The sequence below is a fragment of the Nasonia vitripennis genome, chromosome 4, assembly GCF_009193385.2.
Source record: "Nasonia vitripennis strain AsymCx chromosome 4, Nvit_psr_1.1, whole genome shotgun sequence".
Classification (NCBI taxonomy): domain Eukaryota; kingdom Metazoa; phylum Arthropoda; class Insecta; order Hymenoptera; family Pteromalidae; genus Nasonia; species Nasonia vitripennis.
In genome coordinates this window covers 8,214,686-8,231,783 of record NC_045760.1, presented here as the reverse complement: position 1 = coordinate 8,231,783, position 17,098 = coordinate 8,214,686, and the positions used below count along the sequence as shown (strand labels likewise).

The window sequence follows — 17,098 nt, the reverse complement described above, 5'->3', positions numbered from 1 at the left end:
CAGATAAATGATTCACAAAATAAAATATTTAATTTATTTGCAATTTTTTAAACGTATGAATTGCTGCGGTGGGACAAAAAATCCATGTTTTATCAGCACTTGTGACTCATCGACACAATTTCGAAGACAAAAATGACTAAAAATAAGTTACGCAAGTTATACAATTTTTATAAAAGTTTGCTTTTATTAAAATTGTATAAAATTCCTTACCTGGCATAACCATACTAGTGTACCAAATGGGGATAAGGTGCAGAGTTGATCCACTGCATTTTTGCAACTTTTATGGGTATGCGTGTGAACATCTGAACAAAATGCCGATTGATTGAAGTTAGCACTCGAAATATGCTTTTTGTATACAGGCTTCAAAAACTTATTGCAAGAGCCGTATACAATTCCATGAAACTAAAGAAAACAAAAATGAAATTAATCATGAAATTAATTGGAGATAATAATTATTTTTCTTTGTACCGTAGTGTTGAATCTCAATATTGCTGGAAAAATAATTCTCACAATTAAGAAGAAAATGCATAACGAAATTTTAATCTTCATTATCGCTGCGGGTGTATAATGATTTAAACTTTGATTTAACGTTATATAATCTTACAATAAACGCAGTTAATTTAAAATTTTGTAGATGTTAATATGGCAAAGCGTGGAATACTAAAGCATAATACGTGAACTATTGCGATTAAAAGCTAACTATATATAGGCATATTTTTATATTCGTTTTTATCATTTTTTATTACGTCTTAAAATTTATATTTTTACTGTGTGATTGTTATGCAACTACTGCTTATTTCTACTACGTAGATTCTATAATTATGCCATAATACTAATATTTCGTACTGCGTGGATTCTATAATTTTTAAAAAGTTCAATAATATATAGAAAATATGAAATGCAATTAATATTATTAAAAAATGACTTTATTCCTACAACTGATAATCTCATGCATTCTAATTTTTGCGCATTTTATTATGTTAATATCATATTGATTTTTAGTCACAAATCCATCCTGAAATGTAATTTAATAACGAATTAAATATTAAGATGGGTTATTACTTACTCTTTGTAATGGCAAATCATTTTACCTTATTTAAAAATTATTAACCTTGCAAAAAACTCTTAAAAATTTAAGTTAATTTAACTCCTTGAGTAAGAGCTGCACAAAATTTGGGTGGATCGAAGTTACCACTGTTCAAGCTCATGTTTTTGAACACTGGTTCAAGATTTTTTTCACATTTTTCATGCACGAATGTTTCAAGCTATAAAGTTTAAAAATGAAAATTGTAATCTACGATATTTATTTGTACTGTTAGTTTATCATACTAGACAAGAATCATACTTACCTATGGGATTAATTCAGGTTGTTTTTCTTCGTACAAAACTTCTCTTTGGACTCGACGGTTATTAATCTAAAAAGAAATTAGTTGCTCTGAAATTGTTCAAAAGCTGGAATGTTAATAGGGTATACTTACAGCAAAAATGTGATATATGTTAAGTAACAAAAATAATGTTTATGACGATACAAGAATGAACAAAATTCATTTTGATTCTTCTAGTCGTAATTTCCAAGAATTTCCAAGAATGCCATATGCGTCTTCGAATGCAACTCATGTGACTTATACTTTTATTGCATAATCACGAAAGTACTTGAGCACTTCGTGACTGAAAAAAAATAGCTAATAAGGTGAGACTGTGAGTTCTGGCTTGCCGCGCGCGCATCGTCGTTTTGACGGCGCAACATATCGCAAACTAACTAAAACTGTTTGTCAACAAAATTGGCTAAACTTTTCACCGTTAAAACTATAACTCTTTCAAAACTAAAAATTCTACATCCTTTTCTAACAAAATAACTCCAAAGTAAACTACTTTTGACATGGTCGTCACCCGGATGCTACTGTTATGATTAAAAACTGATTAAAAACCTTTAATGCATGAAAAACAACTTGAGAAACCATTTAATTAAAAATATATATATATATATATATATATATATATATATATATATATATATATATATATATATATTCATAATAAATCTTGATCGCTGCGTCTGTCAGGATATTTCAGTATGGCAAAATAATATCAAAATACATTTTTCACAGGATATAAAAATTTTTATTTTACTTGATTTAGTACAAAATATTTCTAATTATTAAATCACATATTATACGTATCATTCAATCTTCTACTTGCAAACCCAATCAGCCAAATACTCCTAAAATATAAGCATATGCAATGAAAAGTATAAAAGCAGTTTCGATAAAATTAAAACCCCGCGCTAGTGTAGTACACCTTGAAAATAGATCGTCATTTTACTTACTTCACAGACAAATTTAAGCCATTTCCAGGGAGCTTTCTTGCATATGTCATTTATGGGCTTCTTGCAAGCTTTATGGACTCCCTTTTTTAATTGTGTGCAGAATTTTGCATAATTAAAATTGTCACCTTCTTTTACATTTTCCAACATTTGGAAAATAGGAGCCAATTTTGATTCACATGCTTCAACGGTATGCGATTCAAGCTAAAAAATACGCAGTATAAATTAAAATAAATATAAAATTTTCTTTCATGCGTAAGCAAAAAAAATAAAAAGCTTTTTTCAAATTTATAAATGGATCACTGACATTTTTTAAATTAGATTAACTAAATTTTTATTCTTGACAAGCGCTAATAAATTCATGCAAAGTTTTACAACGAAATATATTTACCGAAGGTTCCGCTGACACTCGATTTGCCGCTAGCAAAACGGTTGCGAGTAATAGTGTGGCAATGCAGGCCTTCATGTTTGCTGTGTTGCTTGATTTACTTCACTACTAACGAAAAACTGAGGGTATATATGAACCCGTAGGACTTTAAAAATAGATAACAGACACTTCCTAGATGCAAATCGTCACGATTGTGGCGTTATAGTGACTTAAAAAAAAATTTATTCGGGCAATAATTTTCGAACTTTCAAGGTCGTCAATCACGTTCGTTGATAACACGTGTACCGAAAGTGTGCTCTCCATAAAATTGATATTTTTATAGTTTTTTCATGGCTGCTATGAAAACTTGTGATATTATGATAAAATGCAATTGAGAAATGTAAATTTTTTCCTTAAAGCCTATGTAGGCCGTTAGATTAACTAGAAAACGTGCAAAGAATGCCCAATAAGTGAACCCCAAGAAATACGCGAATTAGAGCCTCTCCTCTCTCTTTTTCGCCCTCTTCCAGCCTATGTAGGCTAGATTAACTAGAACACGTGCAAAGATACCGAGAATGCCCGATAAGTCAGTCTCAGTGTAAATATTATCCTCGCTTTCAGTTTTTACAAAGATTAGGATATTGCCGAAAAGGCATATTTCAAATTTTATTGTCATCGCCTATTTGCTTCTTAAGAATATTATAAATCCATCCACGTGAACTCATAATTCTATTCATGTGATACCTCAATCCACAGGATCTGGATTAATGAATACCCTCAGGCAAAACTAGCACTGTATATATGACAATATAACATTATTTATTTTGCGTTATTTAGTACTTGTAATAGAATCGAATTGATTGCATCTCATGAAAAGTTTTTTAAATATCCAAATTTATACTTATAATCAGGAAAGCACAGGTTCACATAGAGCAAGAAAAAATAGATTATGTTTGGTTTTTGAGGTAATATTTTATTTTATTTTGTATCAAAGGTATATATAAGATTATCATTACAAAATACACAATATAATAGTTATTCTAGTACTACGGTATAGCTATGCCTTTAGCTCAGCCAGTGGTGCTTTCGTCTCAGTGGACACAGATTCAGTGGTCGTTTTGCCGCTGAACGTCAGGCAGACGTTTTCCTCCAACCATTTCTATAATGGATAATCAAGGAAAGGTTCTATAGTTGTTTATAAAATAATTAATGAAATAAGTCATATCAACTTGAATTTGTACAGTACCAGACACTTCTTGCGTTTCTTACTCTTCTCTTTGAAGAATTTACAGACGATGTCGACCGCCTTCTGGCAAATCCGATGGACCTTGTCCACGACTTTTTTGCTGACGTGCTTGCAGAAGTCTTTGTGCGACGTGGCGCTCGTCATCGTGCTGTTGCAGAACTCTCCTACTTGCTTTCCTAGCTGTAGAAGACAATTTTTTTAATATAAAAAACATTTACGGATATGATTGATTTGTTCGTAAAGGTACTATGTGATCTTGTGACTTACCCCCGGATCGGGTTCTGCGAAGGGATCGGCATACGGCGTCTGAAGAAAGACGAAACCAATTTTAAATCAACAAAAAGGAAAAGTGAGAAAAAATGTTAAGTTTGAAAAAATTGATCTTACAGCTCTGGCATACTCGAGGTAAGCCAAAAAGCAGAAAATTGCGCTGAGGTAGAGGACTCTCATTTTTCTCGTCTGACTGTTAGTTTCTTCGCTACTCAATGTTCTCCAGAAAATATCCTGTATTTTAAACATAAGCCCGATGCCGGACGTCGTCACGAAGAGATATTAAAAGTGAGTTACGATGTCTCAATGAATCGGTAAATCGTGAGTTCCCGAAAGTCGTTAATGCGTTAATATTTTCTTTTACGACTTCAAATGCACTCGAAACCTTGCGTCCTAACTTTTGCACTTTTGGCATTGTTATTAATTTTGGTATACAAATTCGACACGTGTTTTTGGCGGAAAGAAATTTAATATTTTCATTTGTTTTACTATGCTCATATAAAAATGTTCCGCTCGACTTTAATCTAGCGTTATGGAGTTTCGAAAAACGTTTTTCCCACGTGGCTCGAAATTTTCTTTTGAAGTTTCAAATTTCTTTACTTTCCTCGGCTATAAGTTTGGGTACAAATCCCATATTGCGTAAATCACAAATTTTGCATGGATAAAATACTTTTTCATTTTCGAAGCATCAGTAAAATGTCAGTGCCCAACGCCATCTAGAAGGCAAGACACAGAACATGATGGTGTCAGATATAGAACGTGATCTACAGAGACACAGAGAGTAGATCCGATACCCGGTAAATCGGACTCATCGCAATACATCGTCGAGAGTTTTCAACTAAATGATAAAATATAAAATATAAAGACTGTATTAAATTGTGCTCTATCATATTTCGCTGATATTTATAGGATGTTAGCACTATGAATTGCATTATGCAATGCCTGAAATATTATAAGCTTATACTATAAGTTCAAATGTCTCAAATAAGTATAATACAGGTTTGAAAATTGCGATAATTGAAAAACTATATAGGGCCCATGATTAAGTAGCTCTTCGCCCTTGCGCTTTAACAAAATAAAATATCGATTTTGCGTTTTCGATAAAAACTATTTTCAATCAAAGAAGTAGATGTAAGAAATGCTAATTTAAATTCTGCTCAACCCGTCGGACGATACTCAGGTATTTCGTGAAAAACACGTTATATAAATATCATTCCGGCCTTCCATGAAGTTGCTAATAACACACAGACCTTACGTAATCCCATATATGAATCGAGCACCACTGTGCATATGCCTTTTTCACTCTCTCAACCATTAGTCTGTTTCTAAGGATTCCTTCGACTCACTGCATCGGGACAGAGGACGACTTCAAAGGAACATACACAGCAAAGTGGATCATGTCGACTTTCTCGGTTCTGCAAAGCAATGAGGTTTTCCGGCATTTCGCCTGGTGGTCCCCCCCGGCTATGTCGGTGAAAATGATGTGTCGCGATACCGCTCATCGCGCGTCAGCGATTTAGTAAGCTGGTCCGTTTGACAACATCATTATTTTGCGCGCATATAGTTTTACGTTAACAGAAAAAAAAAAAAAATAAATAAAAAATAACAATAATTTTCAAGCAAAAACAAAGAGCCTCGTTCATGATTTTTTTAATTGTTATAATATAGCTAGTATCCTTTAATTCCTTCGAAAACATCAGCAACGTCACTCTTACAAACTAATACAATGTATATCAAGTCACAAAATTGTTCCAACTGTAGCTCACTACACAGGTATATGGACGATATGAAATATACCAAAGTGTTCGTGGGCAAGAACTCGAACATCCTGCCGTGGTTCATCTGTATCAGCGTCTACCTGACGACTTCGCCATCAATCACCTAAACTTGCCATCAAGCTCATTCGAGCTTTCGGGCTTTGTCGTATCGCCCACACCATCGTCTACGCGGTTGTGCCTCTTCCACAACCGACCAGGGCTATTGTCTACTTTGCCGGATACTTTGTCGATGCGCTTATTGTGCTTCGCTTGCGGTATTGTTTGTACTTTTCATGAGAAGCTTTCTAGGAGCATTAATATTGTGTTCGTTTGGGAATTGTATACTTTATGGGGGATACAATTATGTAAGCATAGGTATAAAGAATTTTTTTTACTAATTGCTTGTTATCGTGGGCACTTATTATATAAGTTGTGTTACGATTGTGTTGGGTCCATGACCGATTTGTGATCTAAAGTGATGAGGATATACTTTAATACGCGTCACGTTCTATTATATAGGATCTATAGCTATGCATTGTAAAAACTGAACATTTGCATTTAAAACATTCATAAGAATGAAACCGTGTATAAAAATTGCAATTAAAAAATATGCGCATTGACCTTGAGCGACGCTAATGGAAAATCACTCAATGGAAATTCGAAAAAAGTGCCTTGCGTTCTACATTCATTGTTTCAGATAATAATATCTGCTTGTAAATCATACGTAACCCTATATTGTTATCATGCGCAACATGCATGATAAATTTGTTACGTATTCAATTTTTTTGACTGATAATTAAGAATGTAATGTATTTTATATTTTTTTCATACAGTCAATGTCATCCATTGTATAAAAAAAAATTTTCAGATGGAGATTGATATTGTATTTTTAGGTAATTAATACCTATATCCATACTGCATTTTTATTATCTTTAGATTCTTCAGTTGCCGGATATAAAGTCCCAGTATAAAGTTTTTGAAGAAATATATTCTTGATATTGAGAAGCCAATACTTATGATATATGACGGCCAATAAATATTTTTATTGCAGAAGCGGTAAGTCTGCGTAAATATTATTGAGCCGGCGTCATAAATATAACAGTATTATTGTTCTTCTCTGCACAGACGGAAGTGGTTGGAGTTTAATCGCGGTTTACAGTAAAATCATTCCAGCTGTAAAACGCGGCGCTTCAATATATAGCAGCGCTTACCCGTTCATATCACTCCATTTAAATTATAAACTTCGTTTATACACTCTCAAATCCTCCATGAATTATTCTATGTAGCTACTAATTACATAAAAAGTTACTTTCCATTTCATACCACAATGCGTAACGCTTCATTAGTACACAAGCTCCGAAACACACAGCCGCAGTCGGTGACATTGTTCTAGATATGTTTTTAATTAGACACACAACCAAGTATATAGTTATGCGTGTATACTTACGTTTACGTACCCGAGAGCCTCATGAAGTCCGACAACAATATTCTCGCACCTTCCCGCGCGAACGATGGCGCCCTCTGTCGTTGGCTTCACTAACCAAATTTAAATCCACCTTAATCGTCGATCCGTCGACCGTCGCCGCGTCGCGTCGCGTCTCTCTTGCAGCTTTTTTCGTCATCATAAAGTATCGCTTATACGCGCACGAGGAATCGGTGCGCAGTAGCGCAAAATTAGTCGTTCGATGCACCGCCCCCTCCTACAATATAGATTATAGAGAAAGAGTAAAACTTGGCGGATCAAAACAAGCGAACATAAAGCTTCCTCCCTCGCCGACAGCTCTCTCGCGGAACGAGACTTTGCACGCAGCTGCAATCTGCATCAGCTATACAATATGACATGGTGTATATAGGTACAACTGCACATACAGCAGACAGCAGCAACGTAGCGATGTAGAGCGAGTGAGAGGGAGCTCAAGTCAGCTGCAGTCTGCACCAGCAGCACGCACACACCGCGGGCGAGACACACGACGTTGGTGTCTACTTACACCTCCGCGAGTACATTCTGCGGCTCAACGCACGACGTACGGACTTTCCACTCGTGCTTCTACTTATCGCGCGCGCGCGCGCGCGCGTATAGGTATCGCCAAGATGTCGGGGGATGTTTTGCGGGACGTGCAGCAGCGGCCGCTGTTATATTACGCGCTTCGTCACTAACGTGCGATGAGCTGCTGTTGTTGCTGCCTCTCGATGCCGCCGCGGCGAGTCCTAATTTCGAAATCATCATCCGCCGCCTCCTCCTCGTCACGGCCTAAACTCTAAAGCCAGCTGTTATTCTACGTCACTGCGCCGCTATACATGCGCTGCCTATAGTAGTGCGACTTGTTATTGCCAGCCGGAATAAGAGAGAAAAAAAGAGTTCTGCCCGCAACCAACTGCGTTGATAATCCTACTGCCCTTCGATCGCCGCTGCTGCCGTCGTCGCCGCCGCTGCTGCTGATCATCAGTGTGCGTCGATTCTGCCGCGAAAAACATCGTTATCGCTGTACGTATGTGTATATAAGTAACGTATAAGTATATAGGTGTTCATCATCATCGTCATCATACGCTCTCCGTGTGTGCTTTCGCGGAATTTTTGCGCTCTGTTTCTTTCTCTGTAGCTCCGCCTGCACCAGCAACTACTAGTATGTGTATCTGTCTTTCTCTCAACTCTCTTTTCTCTCTCGCTCTCTCTCTCTCTCTCTCTCTCTCTCCCTCTCTACTCAGCCGCGCACGGACCTGAGCATTATATATATACTTCTTCTCTACTTCTCTCTCTCTCTCTCTCTCTCTCTCTCACTCCCGCTGCTCGCGGAGTTCGGCAGTTTGCAAGACAAAGAGGCATCAGGCGGAGGTGCGGGTATCCTCGGGAGCGACGAAGAAGAAAAGTGCAAGAAGATCAAGTCCAGAGTCTCGAGCTGCGAAGAGATACACAGCAGCAGCAGCAGCAGTAGAATAGGAAGAGCTGTGAGTGCCTGTGTTTGCGCCAGTGTTACAGCCGTGCGTGTGTGTCTCTCTTCTCGACATCAACGCGCACCGGAGGTAGAGAGAGAGAGAGAGAGAGAGAGAGAGAGAGAAGAAAAAACGTCTTCGTCGCGAACACCGAAACAACGTCGACGCTCTCTTGCCGCGCGCGCTGTTATATAGCAGCCAAGACGGAGTAAGAGGGAGAGAGATAGAGAGACTGAAAGCAAAGTGCGTATACAGCACACACATTTCGACTGCCAGCCTTTTCCGCGAGATTCGCACCAAGAGACGGCTATTCTCGGTCGTCTCCTCTCCTCTCTCTCTCTCTCTCTCTCTCTCTCTCTCTCTCTCTAGCCTGTTCGACGTCGTTGTCCTCGTCGGCATCAGTGCTTGCGATCACATAGCTAAGCCCGGAGTCTCCGCCGTGAAAATAAACATTGACTCGAACCGTCGTCTTTAAAAAGGTTAGAAGATCCTTTTTTCCCTGCTTTTTTTCAAGCTTCAATCACTCTCCTCGCTTTTTTCTGCAGTTCTTCTCAGAGTTAACGATGCACCTGCTCCTGCGCACCTTTCTGCTGGCTTACTTTGCCTGTCATAAGTGTACGCTGAGCTCTTGTTTCTTCTTCTCCAAAATACAGTGCTCTGAAAAGAATTAGTCTATTTATAGATGCTCGCCCAAGAGATTTCTGCTACTGACTCTGCAGCAGCTTTGGACAATCAGTCGTAACATTGTTTTTGCCTTCTGTGTTCCAGAGAGCTTTGAGTGGTATTTGAGTTTGGAAGAAGGAATGGGTGCAAAAACCAGCACCATCACACAGAATGCTGGTGGCAATGGCCAATCTTCCACAGGAGCAAATGAGACGACGATGCAAGGTTTTTCCACACTCCGCTCCTTACCAGGCGGTGTCAGTATGCTCCAGCATCAGCACCAACAGGCTAATCAGTCACAGTCCTCTAGGGTATCAGGAGACAGTAGGCAGAGAGCAAGATCTTTGAGTTCTGTGCCTGATATATCAGCAGAGCAAGGTGCTCTTGCCTCTGCGGTAGGAGTAGGCGTGGGTCAGGTGCTCGGACTACCTCAGCTAGATGCAGACGATTTAGACGAAGAAAGCAGTAGAGTTTACGCCGCACACAGCTTGCCTTCTCATATTTGGTCTCTAAATGGTGAGTGAAAATATCACAGTGAGAAAAAATGAATCAAGTTCTACCCATCAGTGCTAAAAAGAAAAAAAAAGAAAAAAGCAAGTTGATCCAGAGCCCGGTTTAAAAGACCTCCGCGTTCTTATTACTATCGAAAGTAATCGACGAAAAAAGTACGTCGGGACGAAAGAAACGAAATCAGCATGTGTAAAGGCTCTTTCCTTTGTGTTCCGTTTTTTTTTAAACTCTCTCATGAAAGTGTCTGCTACATTCGAAGGCATTGAGTCGTGTCGCAACGGAATTTCCGCGTCGATCGCGGTTCATGTGTGTAAATACCGGGGCCCGTGCGCGCTCCTTCGGAAAAAACCGTCAATCGGGATTTTTCTGGAGCGACTCGTGCGCGTATAATATTATGAATCGCGCGAGGCGTGACGGTACCACTTTTGTGATGAACCTAACCTATACCGAGCGCGCTCATCATTCGAATATATATATATATATATATATATATACTGCTTGAACGGTGTGTCAGAGGGAGAGGGGGGGAAGGTTGAGGTTATGTCCGCGAATTGACCAAGTGCGCTGGAGGAGAGAATCGGTGCGCGCAGAAGTTGTATACATAAGTATAGCCGTCGGACGTCAGACGCGAGAGGATGATGAGGACGCAGGAGAAAGTGGTGGACGGTGGTGCTGCTGTCGTCACAGCACCACTATATACCGCACGGAGAGAATAACAGGGGAAAATAATGTCACGGGTGGAAGCGCGCACGAGTATAGGGCATTTGTTTTGGCGCGCGTTGCTCGGGTAGTTGGCCTGGTAACCGGCGACCGCGTGCAATCGATGGATAATCTACCCCCCGAGTGCCGAAGCCAAATGAGAATCTAGTGGACTTCACATGGTGCATCAACTCTGACAGCTCCGCAAGCGGGATTACTATAACGGCCCGTTCGCCGACACCGTCGCGATTTTCGCTCGTGTAAATTCGCGATCGCTTCCGAGTGTCTATATAACTGCAGCAGTCCGTCGGCAATGTCAGCGAGACTGTTGATTTTCGCCTGAGTGTCGTGCGATGGCTCGCGTTTGTAGATTTAGCCGATTTTACTATGGGAGTAATAGTGAGCTCGTGCTTGCATGACTCCGAAACCGAAGTTGTACCCGCGCACGCGGTCCGGCGAGTTTTTTACGGTATACTTTCGCTGATACGAATAAACATTTTATATATCTGATGCATGTACCATCATTTCGCACGACTTCTATAACTGTCAACTCATGTTTTTCTTTACTCCCTGTTTAAGGTTTAAAGTGCCCAGTTTGTTCCAAATTTATTCTACCGGATGACATAGAATGTCACCTTGTTATGTGTTTAACCAAACCACGTCTTAGTTACAATGGTAAGCGATTTCTTTTATTTCACGCTTCTTTTTTATTCGTACAGTTTAAGCTTCTTACGCGTACGGAATCAAAAGTATAATGTTTTTAATTTAAAAGTGTTGAGCATAATATTTTTCGGATGAATAATGGGGACGACGATTAAATAATTTGTTTTCCAAACCGAAAAGTCGATATAAACGATCGTGTATTATAGACGAGACCGACAAAGCTATTATAATTAGTTAGACAGCTGCAAGCGGGAAACCGGTACTACTTAAAAATACCGGACTCTCGTATACTAAATACAAATAGACATTTTTTCAAGGTGCGGTTTTACTGGAAATCAATTTCTTTCACTAAACTTTGACCTTTTTGTTTGTTGTTAGTATATGTTTCTCTACATTTTTATTGCATTTTGAGCGCGTGAGTTTTGCATACGGAAATATATCTTTTAAATAACGCGGGTAAGGCAAAAGTTTATATTAACACACGTTCTGAACTGCAAAATCAATAATTAAATTTTGATGATGTTTTGAGTCTAGAACTGTCATATTTTACAAATTAGTTTCGTCCATGAAACGAACTCAAATAATAATCGTTATGTATAAAATAATATCAACGATGTGTGTATACGATGCTATACTGATCGCCTATTACATAATTTATTTAATTACAATCTCAGATAAATATCAAATAATTTACAAGATCTTGTGGATTAAGTAGTGACCAACAAGTAAGATTAAGCTACAGTGGCGCAATATGATACCAATAAGACGAAATTCATTCATACATATTTGCAACAACTCAACGTTTAATATTTTTTTATGTATTTAAAAATAAATTTTTTTTATCACGTTTTTTTGCATTCTATATAAACTAAGACGCAAATCACAATTATAATGAGATATTCATTAATCTTGTTTACGTTTATGAATTATAATATTTGTTGATTGTAAAATCGTCATACAAGTATATACTCTAGTTCTGTATGGTGATATTCTGTATGAATTATCGTTTTTTATTTCTAAATTTAAAGGAAGGTCTTACACCAAATATTTTTTCTTGCAGAAGATGTACTCGCGGATGAAAAGGGAGAATGTGTAATTTGCTTGGAAGATCTTCAAGTCGGCGACGTGATAGCACGTTTGCCTTGCCTCTGCATATACCACAAAAAGTAAGCTGTTAATTATACATATGGAAAATTCGATGTATGAATTCAATCGGCATGTATATATTTATGATATTTTTTGATGGAACGCATTCGCGATTCTCTGCTATAATAATTCACAACGTCTCGATCAAATGTAATTGGCGATAATATTATTTTTTATTGAAATATCTCAATACTTGTACACGAATATATAAATACATATCATTCATATTCTGAAGAACTTTATTCTGAAGATAACGAATTTCATAACAATTAGATACATGAGATACTTTGATAATCTAACTAACAATCTATTGCATGAATTGGCATAATCCTCTTCGTTAATTACTAAAAAATTGTAAACGAGCATTAAAAATGTATTCGGTCGTTTTATAGCCTCCGCGTTTTCAGTTTATCATTTTATAGGTAAATATAGGTTTGAGGTTTCGATTTTTCGCTGTGTAATATGAATTCGATTTTTCCATTCGTGTACATTTGCATTCATTTTTAACCTTCCTTGTTGTCAAGTTGTATACTCACTGACTTTCCTAATGGGTATAGATCAATGATGCAATAATGATTCGGAAATATCAAGTTTCACGTGAATTGATTTATTTTATTACGCCGTACATTACGAATAAAATAAGAATCGTACGGTACTATAATTCATTGATTGTCTGTTTTAGTTGCATCGATAAGTGGTTCCAAGTAAATCGCAGTTGCCCCGAACACCCCGGCGATTGATGTGAGCTTGAAGCTTGGGAAAGCAGTGAGACACTAAAATGATTTGTCGTGAGGCCCGATCGACGTTTGCAGCAGTTCTTGCCGCAGCGTTGTCATCGTCCATAGGACTGGGAGTGAACACGGGGAACACGAGGCAGAGGTTATGGAAAACAAGCTAGTCAAGGTGGCCGCTAGTCCGCGATGTGCTGATTTCGTGCATACGACGTGAGTGCGACTTTGGTCGTCGCATTTTCGGCCGACGCAGAGCGCGATTGAACCGAAATAAACACAAGAGGACAGATACCTACGAATTTGAACCCTCTAACTCTTCTACTCATAAGTCTAAGGGACATTAAAAAAATCGCCATAAGATTCAACGATACAATGCTATTACCTATACGTATCTATGATTAACTACTCTCTTACCGCTGTCGCTTTAACAAAAATGAAACAAAAAGACACATTCTCAATTGTAACATATTTATAATGAAAAACAAATCTGATTTAGTTTTAAATTTTATGAATGAATTAAATTCAGCGCTCTAAGCGAAACGGCGAATATTATTATTATTACTATTAAGATTATTATCATTTATTATTAATAATATTATTATTATTGCGATCATTGTTACATTATTATATATTATTACATTCTTTTATTTTGTGACGAAAAAAGAGGGATCAGGACGAAGCTTAAACGAATGGACCTTGCATAGTAAGCAGGTGAGCTCTGTACATTAGTATAAGTTAGTTATTGTACTTTTAATGATTTTACTACCAAGACGATGTATCGTTTTTTGTTGTCTGTTGGGGCATGTGTACTAGAAAGGATATTTTTGATACTTTCATAAAAGGGGGAGTCGGAATGCAAGAGATTCGAGGACAGATGCGGTGTTGCTGCTACGACAAACACTAAAAGTTTCTCCGTTGGACTTTTCTTTTTTCGAGCAACAATGCGTTGTCGTTTTTATCTTTTATTTTGTTTCGACCGCTTGTAAAAATTCAACAGAAACAATGCTAATTAACGCAAAAAAAACAAGCATGAGCGCAAAACCATATTTCCCCTTTTCTTCTTGAATGAAAATCATGATGAGATTGTTAAAAAAAAATGATGTGTATATATAATAAAGTTTAGAAACATTATTAAAAAAATAAAGGAAAAAGATTAAAAAAATATAATAATATGAGACACATTTTTACTTTATTCATAAATGCCGATTAAATCGATGTGCATATTACTCTATGCAGACTTTCGTTCTAAGCGAATCAATCATTGTTTTAAAAGTGCGTCGAATTGCATTCAAGCGCACCCAATATAAGTGCTTAGTGCGTCTTAACGATTCATCGACGATCCTCGACCTTACCAATAGCCGATGAAAAAGTTTATTAATTTTACATGAGAAAAGTTGGATGCCATGTGCGATTATTGTACAAAAATTAATAAATTTTGTCGTTTATAAATAATGAGTCCAAAATTGTTTACCACTTAAATAATTAGTGTAGCCTACAAACTATGTAATATCGTGTATGCACGTCTGGCATCGAACCAGTCGCACATGCACTTAATTTTATCAGAGTGTCGGCTCGTGAGTTTTTGACAGACTGACGGCTCTCGCTCGAGACGTAAACCCCACGTTTTTACGATTGACGTCACCGATCAATCCATGAATGTGTGGGTTTGCCCGTAAGCTTTGTGCTTTTGTGTCACAATATATTAGTCTCGTCCATCGTTCGCAAACGTATGTCCTATCCGTACTCTAAAAACCAGGAATACCTATGTATAATGTATAGCACAGTTTCTCCCCTTCATATACGGATTAGAGTGGATGGGTTATTTTTTGTCGAGTCGTCTATTTTGGTTGACCACATAGTGGCCCAACCAGGCACACGACTATTGTGACAAACACACATCGAGAAAAACTTTGACTTTGATGATGAGATGTTCATGTTTACAGTTAAAATCTGTCCAAAAACATCTCATTTTCGTTATAACGTTTCAGATCACCGCTCTGTTGGATCTTACGAATCTTTTTTTAAAATTTAAAAAGTATTTCCTTATAGATTTTTTTAGACCAAATGATGTAATGAACTAATTTTTCATTTCCTGTTCTTTGTACAAGTAGCTAACAAATGTACAAACTCGATTCAATTTCAAATATTCAATATCATTTTAATTCTTAATAGATGCTCGATAACAAAAAAATCAATTTTTATCTTATGTTGGACACAATGAAAAAAACTATATGGGTGTACGCTGGGCACCAATTTCAATTTTCCATTCCGGTATTTAAAAATACTATAACATTACAGCAACAACGGCAATAATAAACATCAGCCATACTTTCAAGCTCTGATTTGCACGGCACTTACAGCTTACTGCGTCGGCAAACTTTCGATCCGTTTTTACATATAGATACCAACATATTGTTGCTTACACTGATAAATAAAACATAAACTCGAATGTACGTCTGTGAAATCTGAAATGCGCGATAGGATATGCGTCGTACAATGTTGCAAGTACAACACAAAATAATGCAGTGTATAATCTTTAATATACATATAGTTATGCTGGCACAAGCTGCAAACATTCAGTTTGAAGACCAGATGTTGTCAAGAGACAAATAAGAAATGGTTGAGAACCTTTGTTGCCGGGATACTGCTGACTGCAGGTAAAGAGTCGAAGGTAGCTTTTGCCGAGAAAAGCCGTCCGAAAAGCTAAAGGATTCAGAGATTGTCGGACGAGCGCACGCACGCAGCACAAGCTATAGGTGTGTGTGTGTGTGTGTGTGTGTGCTCGCGCGCGTGGTGCGTGGGTGTGTATATATATATATATATATATATATATATATATGTGTGTGTGTGTGTGTTCACCTATCAGCAGCGCTATTTCTGACCGCGCGCTAATCCGTGTTATTACGGTTTTATAACAGTCAGTATTTAAGAACTAAAAATGTAGAATTTAAATTAATAAAAAAATTCGTTTGTTGAATCAACTGAGCTTTTAAAAATAAATATTTCAAAATTTGAATGAAAAAAATCCGATGATTTTTACAGTTTCAAATATTACAAAACATAATGCAGTCTTTAATGTATAATCTACTTATCTATTAATATAATATGCGTATTATTATTTTTAGTGATTATGCAAGTAATATTACAATTCACAAGGTTTTCAGGATTTTCAACGTAATACTTTTACTGCTGCTAATGTCTAAAACAACATTTCAAGTTTTTAAAATATTTATAAATAGGATTTATAGTTAAAAAATTTTTTAAAATGTGTGCTTCCTATTCAGATATTTTTTATTATGCAAATAAGTATAAGTATTCAATATATACATACAATATTTCGATGGTCCAAACATATTTCGTAAAAATTAAACATTAATAATATTTTTTAGTTTTATATTGCTAAAAGATAATGTCCTCGTAGCTTTATATTTGAAATCGTTGTTATGTTCTCTTGTTTTTGCATAAATTTTGACTAGATATACCTTAGAGCTTCTATTTTATGTTCATAGCAATTTCTGACAAAATGAATTTTACTTATTTTGCAGTTAACTATAGCGGAGCCGATAAAAATTACTATGGAGCAGTCTTATATGGATGTAGAGCAGTTTGGAGCAGTTTGGAGCAGTTTGAAATATTGTTTATTTAAAAAGATATGGCTGTATCAAAATTAAGATAATTTATTTTTTTTCCCAAATCTTTATTGATTTTTCATTAGAAATATAAGGTGGAGCAGTTTAATCTGGCGATGTTTTTGGATAGAGCTAATTAAAATACATCGGTCAGTATTTTTAT

The 17,098-nt window shown here is 36.8% G+C and overlaps 4 protein-coding genes, 2 long non-coding RNA genes and 1 pseudogene across 10 annotated transcripts; 3 read left to right on the top strand and 4 right to left on the bottom strand.

The window, feature by feature from the left end:
• Window positions 1-4: 4 nt before the first annotated feature.
• LOC107981063 lies at window positions 5-675 on the bottom strand. Its single transcript, XM_016985280.2, has 3 exons — window positions 469-675; window positions 211-402; window positions 5-136 (listed from the first exon to the last, which is right to left on the bottom strand). The coding sequence occupies exons 1-3, from the start codon at window positions 547-549 to the stop codon at window positions 107-109; spliced, it is 303 nt and encodes a 100-aa protein (XP_016840769.1). The 5' UTR covers window positions 550-675; the 3' UTR covers window positions 5-106.
• Window positions 676-1,248: 573 nt separating this feature from the next.
• Window positions 1,249-1,903, bottom strand: LOC107981032. Its single transcript, XR_001729113.2, has 3 exons — window positions 1,479-1,903; window positions 1,350-1,415; window positions 1,249-1,265 (listed from the first exon to the last, which is right to left on the bottom strand). It is a non-coding gene; the product is annotated as an uncharacterized LOC107981032 (long non-coding RNA).
• Window positions 1,904-2,098: 195 nt separating this feature from the next.
• Window positions 2,099-2,844, bottom strand: LOC100301999 (venom protein H). 2 transcript variants are annotated; one of them, XM_008208391.3, is made up of 3 exons: window positions 2,715-2,844; window positions 2,327-2,527; window positions 2,099-2,221 (listed from the first exon to the last, which is right to left on the bottom strand). In XM_008208391.3, exons 1-3 carry the CDS (start codon window positions 2,787-2,789, stop codon window positions 2,192-2,194), a joined length of 306 nt encoding a protein of 101 aa, XP_008206613.1. In that variant the 5' UTR covers window positions 2,790-2,844; the 3' UTR covers window positions 2,099-2,191.
• Window positions 2,845-3,642: 798 nt separating this feature from the next.
• Window positions 3,643-5,486, bottom strand: LOC100679170. Its single transcript, XM_003426416.3, has 5 exons — window positions 5,457-5,486; window positions 4,324-4,440; window positions 4,204-4,242; window positions 3,937-4,116; window positions 3,643-3,849 (listed from the first exon to the last, which is right to left on the bottom strand). Exons 1-5 carry the CDS (start codon window positions 5,469-5,471, stop codon window positions 3,748-3,750), a joined length of 453 nt encoding a protein of 150 aa, XP_003426464.3. The 5' UTR covers window positions 5,472-5,486; the 3' UTR covers window positions 3,643-3,747.
• On the top strand, window positions 4,382-5,825 carry LOC116417182. The gene is made up of 2 exons (XR_004227477.1): window positions 4,382-4,494; window positions 5,525-5,825. It is a non-coding gene; the product is annotated as an uncharacterized LOC116417182 (long non-coding RNA).
• Window positions 5,826-5,916: 91 nt separating this feature from the next.
• Window positions 5,917-6,747, top strand: LOC107981045 (annotated as a pseudogene).
• A 784-nt stretch (window positions 6,748-7,531) lies between these two features.
• LOC100117258 (E3 ubiquitin-protein ligase ZNRF1) lies at window positions 7,532-14,758 on the top strand. 4 transcript variants are annotated; one of them, XM_032599106.1, is made up of 6 exons: window positions 8,681-9,373; window positions 9,440-9,509; window positions 9,663-10,073; window positions 11,346-11,441; window positions 12,490-12,595; window positions 13,258-14,758. In XM_032599106.1, the coding sequence occupies exons 3-6, from the start codon at window positions 9,698-9,700 to the stop codon at window positions 13,313-13,315; spliced, it is 636 nt and encodes a 211-aa protein (XP_032454997.1). In that variant the 5' UTR covers window positions 8,681-9,373; window positions 9,440-9,509; window positions 9,663-9,697; the 3' UTR covers window positions 13,316-14,758. The 4 variants fall into 4 exon arrangements, with proteins under 4 accessions (XP_001601552.2, XP_032454997.1, XP_016840592.1 ...); XM_008208451.3 differs by lacking the exon at window positions 9,440-9,509 and having other exon boundaries at window positions 8,683-9,137; window positions 9,264-9,373; XM_001601502.6 differs by lacking the exons at window positions 8,681-9,373; window positions 9,440-9,509 and adding an exon at window positions 7,532-8,448.
• Window positions 14,759-17,098: the final 2,340 nt, after the last annotated feature.

What these genes read in the sequence shown, in the direction of transcription:
- LOC100301999 (XM_008208391.3), bottom strand. Translation starts at nt 2,789, where the DNA reads ATGAAGGCCTGCATTGCCACACTATTACTCGCAACCGTTTTGCTAGCG. An exon ending in GAGTGTCAGCGGAACCTTCG is followed by an intron (nt 2,528 to 2,714) that starts GTAAATATATTT and finishes CGTATTTTTTAG; the next exon opens with CTTGAATCGCATACCGTTGA. An exon ending in GGCTTAAATTTGTCTGTGAA is followed by an intron (nt 2,222 to 2,326) that starts GTAAGTAAAATG and finishes CTTATATTTTAG; the next exon opens with GAGTATTTGGCTGATTGGGT.
- LOC107981063 (XM_016985280.2), bottom strand. Translation starts at nt 549, where the DNA reads ATGAAGATTAAAATTTCGTTATGCATTTTCTTCTTAATTGTGAGAATT. An exon ending in TATTGAGATTCAACACTACG is followed by an intron (nt 403 to 468) that starts GTACAAAGAAAA and finishes TGTTTTCTTTAG; the next exon opens with TTTCATGGAATTGTATACGG. An exon ending in CACTAGTATGGTTATGCCAG is followed by an intron (nt 137 to 210) that starts GTAAGGAATTTT and finishes ACTTATTTTTAG; the next exon opens with TCATTTTTGTCTTCGAAATT.
- LOC100117258 (XM_001601502.6), top strand. Translation starts at nt 9,698, where the DNA reads ATGGGTGCAAAAACCAGCACCATCACACAGAATGCTGGTGGCAATGGC. An exon ending in TCATATTTGGTCTCTAAATG is followed by an intron (nt 10,074 to 11,345) that starts GTGAGTGAAAAT and finishes TCCCTGTTTAAG; the next exon opens with GTTTAAAGTGCCCAGTTTGT. An exon ending in ACCACGTCTTAGTTACAATG is followed by an intron (nt 11,442 to 12,489) that starts GTAAGCGATTTC and finishes TTTTTCTTGCAG; the next exon opens with AAGATGTACTCGCGGATGAA.
- LOC100679170 (XM_003426416.3), bottom strand. An exon ending in ACCTCGAGTATGCCAGAGCT is followed by an intron (nt 4,243 to 4,323) that starts GTAAGATCAATT and finishes GTCTTTCTTCAG; the next exon opens with ACGCCGTATGCCGATCCCTT. An exon ending in AGAAACGCAAGAAGTGTCTG is followed by an intron (nt 3,850 to 3,936) that starts GTACTGTACAAA and finishes TATCCATTATAG; the next exon opens with AAATGGTTGGAGGAAAACGT.